General features: G+C 43.8%; 2 protein-coding genes and 1 non-coding gene across 3 annotated transcripts in view; 2 read left to right on the top strand and 1 right to left on the bottom strand.

The window, feature by feature from the left end:
- RAD51C (RAD51 paralog C) overlaps positions 1-11,415 on the bottom strand; it is a 30,389-nt gene extending 18,974 nt beyond the window's left edge. Inside the window, exons 1-5 of the mRNA XM_035139527.3 lie at positions 11,086-11,415; positions 6,997-7,258; positions 6,311-6,477; positions 5,439-5,572; positions 2,201-2,332 (exon numbers count right to left, since the gene is read on the bottom strand). Coding sequence (XP_034995418.1) covers positions 2,201-2,332; positions 5,439-5,572; positions 6,311-6,477; positions 6,997-7,258; positions 11,086-11,206 — 816 coding nt within the window. The 5' untranslated portion in view covers positions 11,207-11,415. The remainder of the gene's footprint in view (positions 1-2,200; positions 2,333-5,438; positions 5,573-6,310; positions 6,478-6,996; positions 7,259-11,085) is intronic.
- Positions 11,416-14,716: 3,301 nt separating this feature from the next.
- Positions 14,717-18,000, top strand: part of TEX14 (testis expressed 14, intercellular bridge forming factor) — a 52,334-nt gene continuing 49,050 nt past the window's right edge. Inside the window, exons 1-2 of the mRNA XM_088658205.1 lie at positions 14,717-14,804; positions 15,214-15,312. Of these exons, the coding sequence (XP_088514331.1) occupies positions 14,717-14,804; positions 15,214-15,312 (187 nt within the window). The remainder of the gene's footprint in view (positions 14,805-15,213; positions 15,313-18,000) is intronic.
- Positions 16,478-16,695, top strand: LOC118097426 (small nucleolar RNA U3). The gene has a single exon (XR_004694036.2). It is a non-coding gene; the product is annotated as a small nucleolar RNA U3 (small nucleolar RNA).

Below are 18,000 nucleotides of genomic sequence, written 5' to 3' on the forward strand. Positions count from 1 at the left end.
ATTTCCTTTAAACATAATTATCAGTGGAAGGCAGGAAACCCTTTAACCCGCTTTTGAAATATGTGGGCGTTTGCTGTGAGGGGAGAAAGAAGATCCACCCACACATTTTCTCCTGAGCTTTGAAATTGGCTGTTACCGGTGTCTGAAAGGACAGCAGGAGGCTGTCACAAGCCAGAGCCTTCCAGTGATATGGGATTTCAGGGGGTGGGGAATGGGAATTTCCACACAAATGAGGGCAGTTTGAATCAGAAAATATTCGGTTTGCACAGAAAAATATCCTCGTGTCGGCCAATTGGCTTGGGCCAATTCATGGTGTTGCAGACGCCGCAGTGGGCCGGAGTGGGCGCGCACGCAAGCGCAAATGCTATTTCCGGCACTCCTTCCAGCGTGGAGGAGGCGTTCGCAGCTTCCCATTGGCTGCAGGAGCTTCCTGCAGCCAATGGGAAGCCGGCCAGCGTCGCGGAAGGTGGTCCCCACTCTGCTCCGCGCTGGAGCCAGGAGCCGACAGAGAAGGTGGCGGGGGTCCATGGGCCGGTTTAACAACACTCAAGGGTCGCTTGTGGCCCATGGGCCTTAGGTTGCTGACCCCCAAGTTTCTCTTCCCTGCTCTAGAGCAGGTGGGAGGGAAGCTTTATGGTATGGTTTTTCTCTTCTGGGGAAACATCTGGGTGGGAGGGGGGGCAACATGCCAGTGGCAGGTGTGAGGCCAGAGGCATTAGTGGGCAGAGCAGTTCATGAAGATGTTTACCTTTGTACATAGGTTAATTTCTTCACAATCTCAAACAATTCCCTACCCATCTTCCAGAGAAGCAAGACACATTATCAGAGTTCAAGCACACCATTCCAACCAAGGAAGAACACTCAGGGAGGTTGCAAAGCATGATCTCGAGAGCCTCAAGAGCCAAGCAGAGGGGTTTGGAGGGTCACATTCAGCCCCAGAGCCTGAGGTCCCTCCACTCCTGCCCTACAGAGCGATCTCATTTAGCTTGTTATTTTACTTTTATTTATCATTAATGGAACTAAAAACTTTGAAACTGACAAGTTTGCCTAAGTTACATCATTGTTACTAATGAACTTCTAAAATGGGTAGATTTCAACAGAAAAAATAAAAGCACTGGAAAACTTCCCATTCTGGAAAACTTTCCATCTCACATCACTGGAGCTTTCCTAGTCACCATGACTCAGCAGTGAAGAGTCGCTGTCCAGGGCAGTCTGCCCGTTATCTGTCTTGCTAACTTTCAGAAAGCAGATCAATGGCAATATTATTTCAGAGTGCTTTCAAATAAAGTAGATGGAATTTTAATCAGCGGAATCTGTGTCTTTGATTCTTGTCTTGGGGCATTTTATTGATGTTGGAGATTGTATTTAAGTTCTTGCTGTTTTATTGTTCAGCGTAATGTGAGCCGCTCACAGAAAGCAGAGTAGAAAAGCAATAAAATTTATTTGCTGGGTTTATATCCAAAATGGAACACCCGGCATAATACAGCACCAATAAAATGCCATGATCATAGTAAAACAATTTTTTAAACCAACACACGAAACAAACAAAAACAAACCAGATGAAAATGAAATAAAGGAATGAATAAGAATGCTACAAAAAACCCACATCCAACAGTGATTAAACTCTGTAGAACTGCACAGCAGATATGTGTAAGACACCACAAAAGTGTATTAAAACAGACCCGTCATTGTTGGAAGAATTCCCGCCCCTTTATTTTTTAACTAAGGTTGTCAAAAATGATAAGGATTGGAAGGATGAACACCAACCACTTATCCACCAGTGGTTGGGAGATCTCATTGTCCTATGTACACTTGAACGTGTGACTTATAATCATTCATTTTATTTAGATTCCTCCTTGGACTGCCTATATTAAGATACGTATATGTTTAAACCAGGATTGATGGAATTTTAATTATCGTATTTTTTCAGCAGGCATTTTTTTGTTTTTATTTTATTATTACTACCCTAATTATTTTTGCTTCCTTCAAACATGGATTCTGGTACCCAGTTTAGAATTTAGTGTTCTAGGAATCTCAACACTCCATTTTAAAAGAAGCATGCCCCTTCAGTTTTATTCTGTAGCCAACTCTTGTGCAGCAGTTTAAACCACATTTCGTTCAGTGCTTAGTAACCTGTATGTTGCAAAACAACATTTATGATTGCCCCCACCTCATAAAACAAACAACAACAACAACTCACAGCTAGTGTGTGATCATTTGCAATACTGATCAGCTGCTGGGCCAGGCCGTTCAAAAGCCGTGTTCGCAGTGAGAGATCCTCAATGTCATGGCGGAAAGGGAAGGCAACTCCATCAATCACAACCAATCGTACCTAACAGGAGGATATAAAACACAGCAAGCTGCTATTCGCAGAAATCAGCGTCAGGAAAGCATATGAGCCACCAGTGCACATTAAAAAATAAATAAATACAAAATATAAATAAAAGATTGAAGTGGCCCTTAATAAACAAGGGGAAAAAATGAGTATTTATAGGTGCACACTTTAGGCATGTAGGAGGGAGGGGTGCTCTTGTGTTCAGGTCATGCTTGAGGGTTCCCCACAGGTATCTGGATGGCCCCTATCAGAATTAGATGCTGAACTGGATGTGCTGTCGGCCTGATCCAGCAGGCTCTTCTTATGTTCTTACAACTCCCAGCACCCTTAACAAACCACAGTTCCCAGGATTCTTGGGTGTTTGTGTGTGCTTTAAACATAAGACATGTATGCAGAAAAAGGTAATACAAGGCTAGATGGGCAAATAAACTTAGCCAGTATAAGGCAGCTTCCTATGTTCCACAACTTTTAAAGGCTTCACCAGAACATGACTTTATGTTTCAAACTTCTCTATGCAATTGTAAATTGTACAGGCTAAAATTCTCCTCTCTTTCGAACAAAAGGCAAGTTTTCCACGATGATATACATGTATCTCCCCCCCTCCCACCCCCCAATTTGTGCAATAAACCTACAGGCACTCCAACAACAAATACACACATTAAAATACATCCTATGCTGTGGAGCCTCTTACCTCCCCTCTAGATATTTGCTTTTGCCTAACTGATTCATTCATAATTCTGAAGGAAGTCAGCTAGAATTGCTCAGGGCTCAATGCGATCACCATGCTTAATTATGATTTATTAGCATTCCTTTGCTGTTGCTACTTGTGCTGCAAAAATTCTTCACCCACCACAAGTAAGCCAGTCCTGCTGTGCATTTACCAGCTCAGCTGCCTGGGAATATTCAACTTCCAAGACAAGCATACCTAGAACAGCCCAGTGCTTGCTCCACATAAAAGGGAGATTGGATAATCAAATTATGACATAGAAATCGTTCTCAACCCTCCCTGGGGTAGCAAAAAGCCCTAAAGCCAGAGTGCCTTGTACCATGTCAGGCCACTGATCTATCTAGCTCAATGTTGTTTACACCACTGACCTTCAACTAGTGGGCAGGGACCCACTACTGGGTCACAGCCTGATCCAAGGTGGGTCACAACAGCAGTACTACCACCATGCAATTGTATGGTAGATTAAGTAATAGGTCTCCAAATGCTTGTTTGAGTTAAGGTGGGACCTGGATCTGCAAAGTTTGAAGACTACTGCTTCACACTAGCTGACAGTGGCTGGCAGTAGGTGCTCCTTGATTTATTAACTCTCTGACACTTTTGGTACATTCAATCAATCAATGCTTCCAACAGAATGCAGAAACTTGCTTCATGGTTCCCCACAGCACCACGTGCTGCAGGTTTAACACATATCAACCTCCAAGCTATTTTCCACTGATGTGTAGAATCAATAGACACAAGGACGGGACTGTGTCCTTTAATAGCTGCTGCTGTTCTGCCCAATGATAAAGAGAATATTCCAAGCTTATCACTTCTCCAGAGAGGATAGCAATAACAACAAACCCCAAACACACACATAATTACACAGACCACCACTCCCTTCTCTCCCCCCACCCTCACCCAAGCCTATACTATATACAACATTAAAGTCTCACATTGAATATAACTGATCTGTAGAAGACTTTATGATCTGAAAATAGAGATGATGTGTGGACTTTTAAACCAAGAAAATATTTAATAACTACACAGACCACCACCACACAATGTACATACATAGTTTACCTAACTTAGAGCACACACCGGCTACAGTGCAGTGGTACCTCGCTAGACGAATGCCTCACAAGACGAAAAACTTGCAAAACGAACGCGTTTTGCGATTTCAATGGAGACTCGCAAGACAAAGTTTCCTATGGCACGCTTTGCAAGACGATTTTTTTTTTGTCCCATAGGGTGCCTCGCAAGACGATTTTTTTTTTTTGGTCTTGCGAGGCACCCTACGGGAAACCACACTTCAATGCGTTCCTTTGGGAGCCGCTTCACAAAACGAATTTTTCGCTATACGAAGCGACTTGTGGGATGAATTAAATTCGTCTTGTGAGGCACCACTGTAGTAGTAATGATGATGATAGAGAGGCCATGGTTATGCCAAGCCTCTGGTGCAATGGAGAAAAGTAGCAGGCATAGAAATAGCTGGTGTCAAGTGGTCCAGAAACCTCTGCTCTAGGCAACATGTTTTCATTATTTTTATTTAAAATATTTATATTCCCGCACCTCTTAACTATGCTGATTCATGGATGCAGCTAACAAATACAAAATCTTCAAGCAAACACAGGTTGAGGCTAAACATGGTTTGTTCCAAAGAGAGAAGGGAAGATTAGTGTACATTACAAGAATTCACAGGTAAGAGGGGAAGAGAAAGCAGCTCACAATGGAATGGGAGAAGGCTGCAAGCATGAAAAGATTAGGCAACACTGCACCTGCCTTGTGTCGTATCTGTGTTTAAACCTATTAACATCAGTGGGTTTAAGCATGCCTAACTCAGTCAGGAGTGAGCTTTAAGTAAACGTGGTGTGGTAGGCAAGGAAATAAAAGGGGGGCCATCCAGATTAGTTTTTTCTGCAGGCATCTTCTGCAACATGTTATTGATGCAATAGTAATGCATTAGTGGTGATTCTATGCAGGGTGGTCCACACTTTATTAGATGTTGTGTGGTGCTTTCCCATTGCTACTGCATTATTGCTGTCTGGAGGGGCATCCTTGTACTATAGTGCAACAGAAGTAGGACAAATTGGAACATTTGTAGTATGACACGTTACAGAATTTCAGCAGTAAGTTGCAGGAAACAAAGAGCATGCCTGTCCCAAAACTTTTCCAGGCACAAGTAACACTGAAAGTAGAATCATGTATGGCCACCCCAAATCATGAGCGCCAATAATCATGAATGCACAATCAAAAAGGACACCTAGAGTATAATACACAAACTGACGTCAATCCAGTCAAACTAGCAATGCAACCCAGATCAAATGAATCAGAGACAAGAAGTAACTCCCCCTCACACACACTATATTTTTTTCGTTCTCACTTGCAGGATCTCCCTACCTTTGGATGCCCAGCAAGGAAGTCTGGGAGGAGGTACACCTGTGCCAGCAGCTCCACATAGTCATGGCAACGGAAGTAGAAAATATGAGAAAGAATATTTTCAAGGGAGAAAGTCTCCAGTGCTGTTTGATGGTCTGAAGGAAATAAGAATCTATGTTGAACACATTTGTAAAACCGTGACATTTGTTCCCCAGCCTGTCCCTTACACTTAGAGATAGCTATGTAGAGCAAGGCATGTGGAGTGACTTAATTCCTGGCTGTGGAAGTCAACTGAACAGTACATTCTCAGTGTAGCGGTAGAAGATATCTAGGCAGAGGGCAAGGCAATGTTCTCCTCCCAATAAAAAAAACCTAACAAAACTGTTGCAAGGCAACTTGTAACAGCTCATGACTTGTAGGCTGTGGCCTACAAGTCATAAGGGCCAGGTAAAGATGCCTGGAGGGCTTCATTTGGTCTCCAGACCTGATGTTACAACCCCCCCCCCAAAAAAAAACTTAGGTGGGCATATAAGGTAAAGGGGCCCCTGACCATTAGGTCCAGTCGTGACCGACTCTGGGGTTGCGCGCTCATCTCGCATTATTGGCTGAGGGAGCCGGCGTATAGCTTCCAGGTCATGTGGCCAGCATGACAAAGCCGCTTCTGGCAAACCAGAGCAGAACATGGAAACACCGTTTACCTTCCCGCTGTAGCGGTTCCTATTTATCTACTTGCATTTTGATGTGCTTTCGAACTGCTAGGTTGGCAGGAGCTGGGACCAAGCAACGGGAGCTCACCCCGTCACAGGGATTCGAACCGCCGACCTTCTGGTCAGCAAACCCTAGGCTCAGTGGTTTAACCACAGCGCCGGTGGGCATATAGTTTGATAATAAACCTTCTTCCGGATGTGTTTCAGCAATAAGCCGGCAATGCTCAACACACGCAGCTGCCATATCTGCAACTCGGTCTACCATGAAGCTCCCTTCGGTGTCTATGAAAACAGCTTCTCCATCAAGCCCTCCGAAGCATTCTGGAATCTGCACATCCACCACTAGTTGCATGCTGAGAAAGAGGACATAAAGGAAAGGCCACAGGGAGAAAGATAGTTAAAGATCAATAAATAAGGGTTACTAAGAGTCGGATACGACTAAACGACTAAACAACAACAAAAAAGCACACCTCCAGCTGGCGAAATCTCCCCCCCCCCTTTCTGGCAGAGAGAGTGGGAGAACCCAGAAAGCAAATGACACTACAAAGAGATTTGTGCAACATGGAATGGGCAACTGGGCATTGTGTCAGCCTATGAAAATCTGCAGGTTTAGGAAACACCCACCGTGAGACAATAAAGCACTAAGTACTGAACGTGTTTGCTTACCTAATTGGAAGCAGGTTCCACTGAAACAAATGGGACCAAAAGGTGAAGATACACTTCCACTGAGCTATGGACTCTTCTGAGCAAGATACATCAGTGCTAAAATGAAGAGCTACCATGACCATAGTCTACTCCTCCCCCCAGACTATAGTGAATCGTGAGAAGTGCAGAAAAGGCTTTCAAATGTGAGTTTTGGCAGCAGTTCTTACCATAGTTGTGTTTTGCCGACTCCTGGCACTCCGCAGATCTCTGTGATTTTTGTCAGCTGAATGCCCCCTCCCAGGATACCATCCAGTTCAGAGCAAAAGGTTATAATGAAACCGTGAGCTTGCTCCTCTTCCAGAAGTTCAAGGGCTGTGTACTTCTTGGCGGGTGCCTGATCCAACCCCACAGTATTTGCTTCAACGCCATGTTGTTCCTGTTTGATCACTTGCAGAATTTCTAATGCCTCCTGTTTTGAAATCCCAACTTCTGGGGGGGGGGGAAACAAAATACAGTAGACTTTAATTTTCTGAAAAGCAAAGAACAGTAAGGGAAGGGTCGTAGCTCAGTCGAGAACATCTACCTAGCATGATGATAGCCCCCAGGTTTAAGCTCTGGCATCTCCAACTAGGGCTGGAAAAAGACTCCTGTCTGAAACCTTGGTGGACTGCTGCCAGTCAGTGTAGACAATACTGAGTTATGCGGACCAATGGTCTGAGACAGGCATCCCCAGACTTCGGCCCTCCAGATGTTTTGGACTACAATTCCCATCTTCCCCGACCACTGGTCCTGTTAGCTAGGGATCATGGGAGTTGTAGGCCAAAACATCTGGAGGGCCGCAGTTTGGGGATGCCTGGTCTGAGACAATAGAAGGCAATTTTTAATGCATTCTGCTAAATAATACTGTTCATAATTTTGCCACTGACAGTTACTGGGCAAATCAAAGTAGTGAATTAAAATGGTTCCCTTCTTTTCCTATGTGCAAATACCCAGACGTTAACGTTGTAAGGTTTGACTGACTGAAAACATAATGTTTTGCTGAAGGTTTATTACTTTAAAAAAAAGTTATTGTGATTCTTTAATGGTGATGTTTAACTGCATTTGACTGACTGCATCTAATATATATTCTAATGCATCTTTTATGTTCAATTGCAAAAACACAAGTTACAAATTACTTACTAAGGGGGGTGAGTAACTCACCAAAATACAAATATCCCCGTTTGTAATACATTTTGGCAAGTGTTTTGATTATATACATTTTCTTTTTTTCAGTCTGTAATTTTAGGCATTTGCACATTATCCAAATAAATTCAATGCATTACAAAAATAACTAGTAAAGAGGACTGGAAATCAGAGTACTGTATCTACGTATTTCTGAAGTGCAATATAATAGTGACATCTAGTGGTTATGAACACAAAGTGACAAATTAGCAGTGCAATCTTATCCCATCTCCTCAGAAGCAGGCCCCACTGAGTTAAATGGGATTTACTCACAGGATAAAGTGCCTATACTAGAAATACGTTAGTATTACTGGTATTACATTTATATTCCACTTTTCCTTCAAGGAGTTCAAGGTGTTATACACAGCTCTCTCCTTTCCGCTTTACCTTCGTAATAACCCTGTGAGGTAGGTTAGGCTGAGAGATTGCCCCAAGGTCACCCAGAGAGCTTTTCTGCGGTAGCTCCCAATTTTATTTATTTATTGAATTCAGCTTCCAGGTCATGTGGCCAGCGTGACTAAGCCGCTTCTGGCAAACCAGAGCAGCGCACAGAAACGCCATTTATCTTCCCGCTGTAGCGGTACCTATTTATCTACTTGCACTTTGACGTGTTTTTGAACTGCTAGGTTGGCAGGAGCTGGGACCGAGCAATGGGAGCTCACCCCGTAGTGGGGATTCGAACCGCCGACCTTCTGATCAGCAAGCCCTAGGCCAGGCATCCCCAAACTAAGGCCCGGGGGCCGGATGCGGCCCAATCACCTTCTAAATCCGGCCCACGGGTGGTCCAGGAATCAGCATGTTTTTACATGAGTAGAATGTGTCCTTTTATTTAAAATGCATCTCTGGGTTATTTGCGGGGCATAGGAATTTGTTCATTTCCCCCCCCCCAAAAAAATATAGTCCGGCCCCGCACAAGGTCTGAGGGACAGTGGACTGGCCCCCTGCTGAAAAAGTTTGCTGACCTAGGCTCTGTGGTTTAACCCACAGTGCCACCCGCGTCCCTAATACTCCCAGGTATTAGTCCAACACTATAACCACAACTACACAACTTTGGTCGAATGCACAAAATGCAGAGTTCCTGAATAGTATTTCTGTCTATATACAAAAAGACCACCAGCTGCTTCCTTTCAAACCAACAGTTTGTTTTCAGTGGGATCCTGTATGTCAACATGATCCTCCTGCAGGTCTGCTCAGAAGTCCCAGCAAGTTCAATGTCATGTATTACTCCCATTGTAAATTAGGAGTTTAGGATTCCTGTACAGCCTTAATGAACTGATCAAAGTTTTTGTTAGTGGCTCAACCAAGAATTAGGCTTAGAAAAAACCTTCAAGGTCCCTACCATCTTTCCATGTTGGAAGATCACTTTTTAAAGCCTCAATAGGGCAGAACCAGATCCCTTTCTGACACTACACAAAGCTTTGTGTATTTTTTTTAATTAAGACTTCTGAGAGCATTATTATATAAGGATATATATATACATATTATATAAGGAATTACCGGTATTATTATTATTATTTATTATTTATACCCCGCCCATCTGGCTGGGTTTCCCCAGCCACATAATGATGGATACAACAAAGCTTTTTTTATTTTTTTAAAAACAGAATACTTCAGTATTACAAAATTTAACAATGCATTCCAAGTCTTCACTTTTGAAGCTCTGTGTGGTTATTGTTTGTATTAATATGTATAGATACCACAAAAAGTGTTTTTTTTTTTTTACAAAACTAAGATTTGGAAAGCATTAAATAAGGATACAACACCACACCAAGCTGTTAACAAACATGTGGAGAGTGCTATTAAATAGATCACTGATATCACACAAAGCTTTTTAATTAATACTTGAGAAGCCTTTACTACTACAGTGGTACCTCGGTTTATGAAAACAATTGGTTCCGGAAATCTGTTCATAAACTGAAGCGAACTTTCCCATTGAAAGTAATGGAAAGTGGATTAATCCGTTCCAGACGGGTCTGCGTGAGTACTCAACCTGAAGCGTACTTAACCCGAAGCATGGGTTTAATTGGTTCCAGAAGTCCGTACTTAACCTGAAGCGTTCATAAACTGAAGCAAACTTTCCCATTGAAAGTAATGGAAAGTGAATTAATCCGTTCTAGATGGGTCCACAGCGTTCGTAAACTGAAAATTCGTAAACCGAGGTTCCACTCTAAACAACAATGGGAGCTATTGATTGCTAGCCACACTCCTGAGCAGATCCAACAGTATCACCCCAAAGCCCTTTGATTTTAACGAGTTTTAACTCAAAATATCCAACCATTGACGTCAACGGGTCTCCTATTAATTATAACCAAAGGCGGATATCAAATATCAGGGTCCATGGCTATGGGTCTACTCCTTGCAGTTGCGACATTAAGGTGGGTGGGTTGGCAGGCAATTGATTTCAATAGGTCCACTCTCCATTACGATTTGAAGCGGACATTAAAGAACTGGTTCCAATAGGCCTACTCTCAACTATGACTCAGGCTGGGATTTATTATCATGTTATCGTTTTTTATTATAAGGAGGAACAGGGCCGGATTTAGGTTTCATGAGGCCCTAAGCTACTGAAGGTAATGGGGCCCTTTATAGGTCCAGCTGTCCTTTGTCAACAACAAATTGCCATCGTTTTTTGTGTTGAATATATGCTATATGGTAATTTGTGGACCCAATAGGTATCAAAAACCATTTGCACGTAACAAAATATGTACATCATACATAGCTGCCAAGTTTTCCCTTTTCTCGCGAGGAAGCCTATTCAGCATAAGGGAATTTCCCTTAAAAAAAGGGAGAACTTGGCAGCTATGATCATAGGAAGCCTACACAACACAAAACACTGTTGCTGTATGCAGGTTTTTTTATCTTATATTTTGGAAATGTACGTCCAGTTTTTTCACCTTTAAATTTTTTTTTTCGAGCTTGTTTAGCTTATACGTAAATCCTGGAGGAGCATTAGTGAGGAGAGGGCGCCTGACTCCTAAACCGAGACAAGGCCGGCTGAGGGGGGAATTTTAAAAATTGGCGGGAAGCATTTGCGCGGGAAAACGTCTTTCTCCTCAATGAGGGCGTTTTCGCCGCCGCCGCCTCGTCGTCGGTACCTTTGCTGAGCTGACAGGGCCCGACCTCGATCACTTCTTGGGCTGTCTGGAAGCCGGCAGCCACTAACTTCTCCCGGAGACTCGGCGGTAAGGGGAAGCTGCCCACGTCCCTCTGCTCCATGATGATGGAGGAGGAGGAGGAGGCGGTCCTCCATTCCTCTCAGCCCGGCCCCCTTTTTTTGAGCGGCATTTTTCTCCTCCCACAGGAGAAAAAGAAGGGAGAGGAGACAAGCACAAGGTTGCAACCCCGCTCCCTTACTTATTATATATCCCGTTGAAGTCAATGGGGCTTGCTCCTGGCGAGCCGTGCATAATACAGTCGCAACCCTGCGCCCGCTGAACAGGGCGGGAAATCCCATTTGATGGGGGTTACTGCTGAGGAGACAAAACATGGAGTTGCTACCTTGGCGCCCGCTTGCATTGGGAGTAAATCCCACTTAAAGATCATAGTGTGGTTTACCACCCTGCACCATCTTAAAAAGGCAGTAAATCTAATTTAATGCAGTGGGGCTTACTTCTGAGGAGGCAACGATGAAGCTGCAACTCTGGCGCCCACTTACATAGCCACTTAATTCATAGGATTGCAACCCCTCACCATCTTAAAAAGGCAGTAAATCTCACTTGGTTCAGTAGGGTTTACTTCTGAGGAGGCAAACATGGAGCTGCAACCCTGACGCCCACCGAAATAGGAGTAAATCCCATTTAATTCATAGGGTTGCAACCCTGTGCCCACTTAACATGGCAGTATATCCTGTTTCTTTCAATGGGGGTTACTACTGAGAAGCCACATAGGGTCGTGGCCCTGTTAAATGGGAGTAAATCCCATTTAATTCAACGGGGCTTCTGAGAAACACATGGGATTTCAGTCCTTTGCCCAAATGCACTGCCGTAAACCCCATAAAATACACAGGATGTTACTCTTGAGAAATGCACACTTGTAAGGAGAAAATCCCATTAAATTCAATGGGGCTTCTGATTTCTACCCTTTGGTCAATTACATGGACATAAACCCCATTTAATTCAAAGGATCTTAATTCTGAGTACAGTATAGGATTGTGCTGCACAGTGCCAGCAATGCTATGCCTATTTACAGTACTGTGCATGGCAATATGCCCCACTGAACTCAATGGGACTTATTTATGACCCATATAGGCTTCAGATATAGTTGTCAGCTTTTCCCTTTTCTCACGAGGAATCCTATTCGGAATGAGGGAATTTCCCTTAAAAAGGGGGAAAGGTGACACACAGTTTCCTGGCTTGGCTGTTCCCTGCACATATTGAGACTGTAATCATGCCTATTTAGGCCTCATTGATTTATTTAATTTGATCTACTATTATCCCCACTTAGTTATTTCTGCAATATTCTCTTATTTTTAACCCTGTGCTTTTTGGGTTGCCTAAAATTTCTCTGCAATCAGCAAATGATGTGAATATAGGATTCTGGGGTTGGGGTATTAATAATAACTTAAAGCAGGGGTAAAAAAGTAAAGGTACCCCTGACCATTAGGACCAGTCACAGACGACTCTGGGGTTGTGCGCTCATCTCGCTCTATAGGCTGAGGGAGCTGGGATTTGTCCACAGACAGCTTCTGGGTCATGTGGCCTGCATGACTAAGCCGCTTCTGGCGAACCAGAGCAGCACATGGAAACGCCATTTACTTTCCTGCCGGAGCGGTACCTATTTATCTACTTGCACTCGATGTGCTTTCGAACTGCTACGGTAGGTGGGCAGGAGCTGGGACCAAACAATGGGAGCTCACCCCGTCACGGGGATTCAAACTGCCGACCTTCTGATTGGCAGGCCCTAGGCTCTGTGGTTTAGACCACAGCACCACCTGCATCCCACACAGCAGGGATAGTCAATCTTTTTATACCTACCACCCACTAATGCATCTTTCTTGATGGTAAAATTTCCTTGCTGCGCCCACCAGTGCTCAATGGAAGGAGGATTCAGCTTGTGCCATAGAACCCCCTACCACCCACCTAGAATCCTGAAGCGTCCACTAGTAATAATACAGTAATAATAATTTTTTATTTGTAGCCCACCCATCTGGCTGAGTCTCCCCTGCCACTCTGGGCGGCTCCCAATCAAGTGTTAAAACAATGCAGCATTAAATATTAAAAACTTCCAGTTTGACAACCCCTGACTTAGAGGAAAGGATCCCCTCCCAGGGTAATCTTAATTGATATCAGGATCATATGTATGATTGGCTTCTTTCCGGAAAAGAAGTTCCCTGCTGCTAGATTAAGCTGCCATCTAGTTGAGTTTTCTGTTTCCAACAGGAGTCAGCCAAACTGATGACTCTACTGGAAGGCATTGAGAGGTAGACTGCCCCTGAATCTAAATGCTCCTTTTGGCTAGCCTAAATAACCATTGCAAAACATCCTTTCACCTCTCCACTTCCTAAGAATTAATCCAAAGCACCAAAATAGGTTCAAAAATTGAGACCTGGGCCTCTAGCTGCACACACGTTGGCCATTTTTTAATTGCAACCCAATTAGAATGCATAAATATTACAAACAGAGACACAGATGGAATAATATAACGCACACTGAATTTAATGATTATACAAAGTGAAATTACTTCTGGCATTTACTATAACTTATTTAAGGTACATAAATATCACACATATCTTCACTGTTCATGAATATTGCACACCACAGCTGTGCAATATTATATTCCAACCCACTCAGGGTGCATAAATATTAGCCACTCACACAGTGCATGAATACCCCCCCCCCTTCGTGCAGTCATGCAGTCTTTATTATAAACCAGTCAGGGTGCATAAATGTTGCACAGTGATGAATTTTGCACACAGGAATGCAATGTTAGCATAATTAGAGTGCATAAATCTTAAAACTCCTGCAGTCTTTACTTGTAAACCACTTGAGCGCATACAATCTTGCGCACAAAACGATGCATGAATATTATAACACAGCCATGCAATCTTTGCTGTAACCCAATTAGGATGTATGAGTCTCTCTCTCTCTCTCTCTCTCTCTCTCTCTCTCTCTCTCTCTCTCTCTCTCTCTCTCACACACACACACACAACTCCAGCAATCTCTCATTTTGTAGTCCAGTTTAAGGTGCACAATCTCTCTCACGCGCATTTTCGTGCAACCTTCATTGCTAGTTCTGGGTGCATAAACATTTCTGAGCGCCCTCGCGTAGGCACGTTGGATCCCACGAAAGGAACGCGCTCCCCAGAGCCGCTAACGGATGAAGACCTCGACGGTTGGCAAAAGGGGTGGGCAGGTGGGTTTCACGGTCTGGGACCGGGAAAGAAGACCTGTTCAGGGGCGGGAAAGGATAATTTAGGAGGGGGAGGCAGGTGTCGTTATAGCAAGAGAGGAGTTGGGGGAGGGGGCAGCAGTAGCTTGGATCTTGTCGGGAGAAATATTAGGAGTGAGACCCGAGTGAGACACAGACAAAATGGGGAAAGGGGAAAACGCGGCGGGCCTTTGGATCATTTGCGGGGCATGCTTTGATCCACATCCAAAAGTGCGGAAATAGCAGCCCTTGCTGCAATCCTAAACGCATTTGCTTTGTTCCACGGAAATCAGTGGTATGTCATGCTTTATTAAAAAGCATACTTGAAGTTGGCTGTGTGCGTGAAGGTTATTTGGAAGAATGGATTGTGCCCCCGCACCAAATAAAAAATGTTCCCCTATTAAATGCGAAAAAACTCACCCCTTTGCCCTGGCCATTGACACCTTAGGTTAGCGTTTTCAGGGCCCACGCTATTCCCGGCGGCTGTGCTGGTTTTTTTTTTAAAACTCTTGTTAATTCTGAATTTTAAATTGTGGTAACCTGACCTAGGACGGTTAATGAATGTAATAATACGTAAAATGGATGCAATCCGAATTTACTCTTTAGCAAAGAGCGTAGGTGTAACGCGGGATTCAAAGATATTCTTGGAGTGGGGCGCACACGTGCGAGTTTGCCCGTTGAGGTCACTGAGCCTTACTCCGAGCAGCCTTAAAAAGAATGTGTGTGTGTGAGAATGGGATATTGTTAGTGGAGGACCCCCACCCCACCCCCACCCCCCAAAAACCTATCCTGAACTATCTTTCTTTTTTTGTGGGGACCAAGGACAATGGCCCATTTACTCCCTATCCCCTGTCCAGTGAAACTGGGGACGTTGAAAAGCGAATCTCTTGAAGCTCGTTTGCACGAATATGTGAAGCAAGGCAATCACGTGAAAGTGAAGAAACTTCTGAAAAAAGGTAAGGGCTGGTGTTGGAGGTGGGGGGAGAGGTATCCTTCGGAGTAGGACTTTGCGGGCAGAACTCTGGAGAGTGAAAAGAAGCAGCCCCCCAGGCCCCTGTTTCAGCAGAGTGAGGGGGGGGGAGCCCTTGCTACCCCGCAAAAAGACCAGCCCTGCCTTACCACCTGTAAGCATGAGGCTTTTGATCTCAGGGTAGTGGGTTCGAGCCCCATGTTGGACGAAAGATTCCTGCATTACAGGGGGTTGTATTAGAACTAGATGACCCTCGTGGACCCTTTTAACTCGACAATTCTATGATTCTGTCATAGTACACTGTACAGTATTATCATTATTTTTATATTTACTTATTTATTCACTGCATTTTCCCCTGACAATGTCTCAGGGTGGCTTCAAGTAGGTAGCGGTGTTGTTCTGCCATAAATTAAAACAATTATTTTAAATAATTGGAATCCCCCCAGGTGTAGGAAAATAGTATTTACTATGTATTAAAATAAACAATATAGTAACTCCCTCTGTGCTCCTCCTGCCTGATTACGGTGAGGGCTCGGGGTGAGATGTGAAAAAGACACCGATTATGCTGCCTCTCTTTGCATTGATGCGTAACAGCACTTCTTTTAAATCTTGCTGCATTTTCCCTTTCTCTATATTGTAGTGCTTTGTAATGAAATTGAAGTTTGTCCTAGGTGGATTGATTATACAAATGCCTAGATAATGGTTTATAGGAATACATAGAGAACCATTAGCTGTAATTGCAAAAGGGAGTCTTCCTTTGGAGGGGCAGTCTACCTCAAAAATGTACGTACAGTACTGTACTGAGGATATTGCAAAGTGGTATAATAACACCAAGGGTTAAAGAACTGCAAAAGTGGTCGGGCGTCACAGGGGGCGGGAGATATGCAAAATAGGAGGCGTGGCCCCGCGTCCTGCTTCCGATGGGTTTTGCTGGGAATATAATTGAAACTCGGTTATTTCGCCCGGAATGGAGCCAGAGCGGCGGACGTGGGCGGGAATAGCAGCCTTGCTGTCTCCGGGTGCAACTTTGGGGGGAGAGGGTCGGGGACGTGGGCGGGGAGGGGGAAGGAACCGATCGGAGGCTGTTGCGCTACCGTGACTTGGAAAGCGGAGAGCCGCCGCCTGGCTTTTGAAGCGCGGAGTGCAGAGTTAAGACTATACTTTCAGGGATCATTTCTATAGTTTGTAACTAGAGAAGTGTACTCGAAAGTGATTGGACGCGCAAACCACGAGGAGGAGTCGAAGTGTTCTCTTCTGAGCGCGAAGCGAGCAGGCAGTGTTGCATTTTGCAGCTGCTGCCTGTTATTGATGACCGTTCCGCCTCCTTTTCATTAAGGAGGTTGGAGGGAGAGAACACAGACTGAGTGGCGCGCTTCCTTTTTAAAAAATGTATTAAAAAGCAGGCTTAAATTTTTTGTTTGTGTTTTTAAACCTGATATGTTCTAGTACAGGAGGATTTCTGTTTTTTCTATTTATGTTGTTCAGTCGTGTCTGACTCTTCTTGACTCCATGGACCAGAGCATGCCAGGCTCTGGTCTTGTTTCTGTTTATGTTGTTGTTTAGTCGTGTCCGACTCTTCCTGACCCCATGGACCATAGCACGTGTGCTATGGCGTGTTTCTGTTTATAGGTTATATTTATTATTTCTACATTCTGCCAGTGTTGGTCCATCAAATATAAATATACTGTAATACGGATTTCTGGGGGTGTAGGAGCTCAATGGCAGAGCAAGCATTCTGCTTTGCTTTGCAAAATGACCCAGGTTAATTCTTCCATCGTTTGCTGGATGGGTATTTGTATACAGTACTATTGTCCTTTCTGAGTGAAGACTACTGGGATAGCACACAAAATAATCTCTTTAAAATTCTAATTATATTCACAAATAGCAGTACTGTACTGATACAACAATCTCAATTTGCATTTCCTTAGAAAACGTTTTGCACATAATTTTATCCCAGTTTCTCAACAGCTTTCAGCCTCTGTTACAAATACAGAGGACTTTGTTTAGGGGAGAGATATATGTTCTAGAGCACACATCCATAAATCCCAGATCCTTTGATGACGATGACACTCTTTTGCATTCATCTACCCAGGAAGTTTAAAATATTTTCATACATTATGTTTATATCAAACCTTTGCTTATCCCTTTTCCCTATTTTATCCTTACATTCAACCCTGTAAGGTAGGTTTGGCTGGGAAATAAGTGACTGCCTTCATAGCTGAGTGGGGATTTGAACCTTTGTCGTTGTTGTTGTTGTTGTACCCAACCCCTGACAGGAACTCAATGAAGCTTACAGATAACATCCAATTAAATATACAGTATAACCACAAACAGAGATAAAACTCTGTTCTGTTTCCCCACTTTCTGGTTCAAATATCAAAGTCAAGGAACAAATGCACAGGATGACAGTATATCTGTTAGCAACTAACAGAACGTAAGAGGAGCCTGCTGGATCAGGCCAATGGCCCATCTAATCCAGCATCCTAGTTTTACAGAAGCCAGCCAGAAGCAGGACTTGAGCACAAGCACACTCCCTCCTGTAGTTTTGAGCAACTGGAGGCAAAGCAGAGTCATAATGACTAGTAGCCATTTATAGCCTTAGTCCCCACCCCATGAATTTGTCCAATTTTACCTTAAAGCCAGTCCTAGCTGGTGGCAGTCACCAGCTCCTGTG

The sequence above is a fragment of the Zootoca vivipara genome, chromosome 14 (assembly GCF_965207765.1).
Source record: "Zootoca vivipara chromosome 14, rZooViv2.hap1.1, whole genome shotgun sequence".
In the NCBI taxonomy this organism is placed as follows: Eukaryota; Metazoa; Chordata; class Lepidosauria; order Squamata; family Lacertidae; genus Zootoca; species Zootoca vivipara.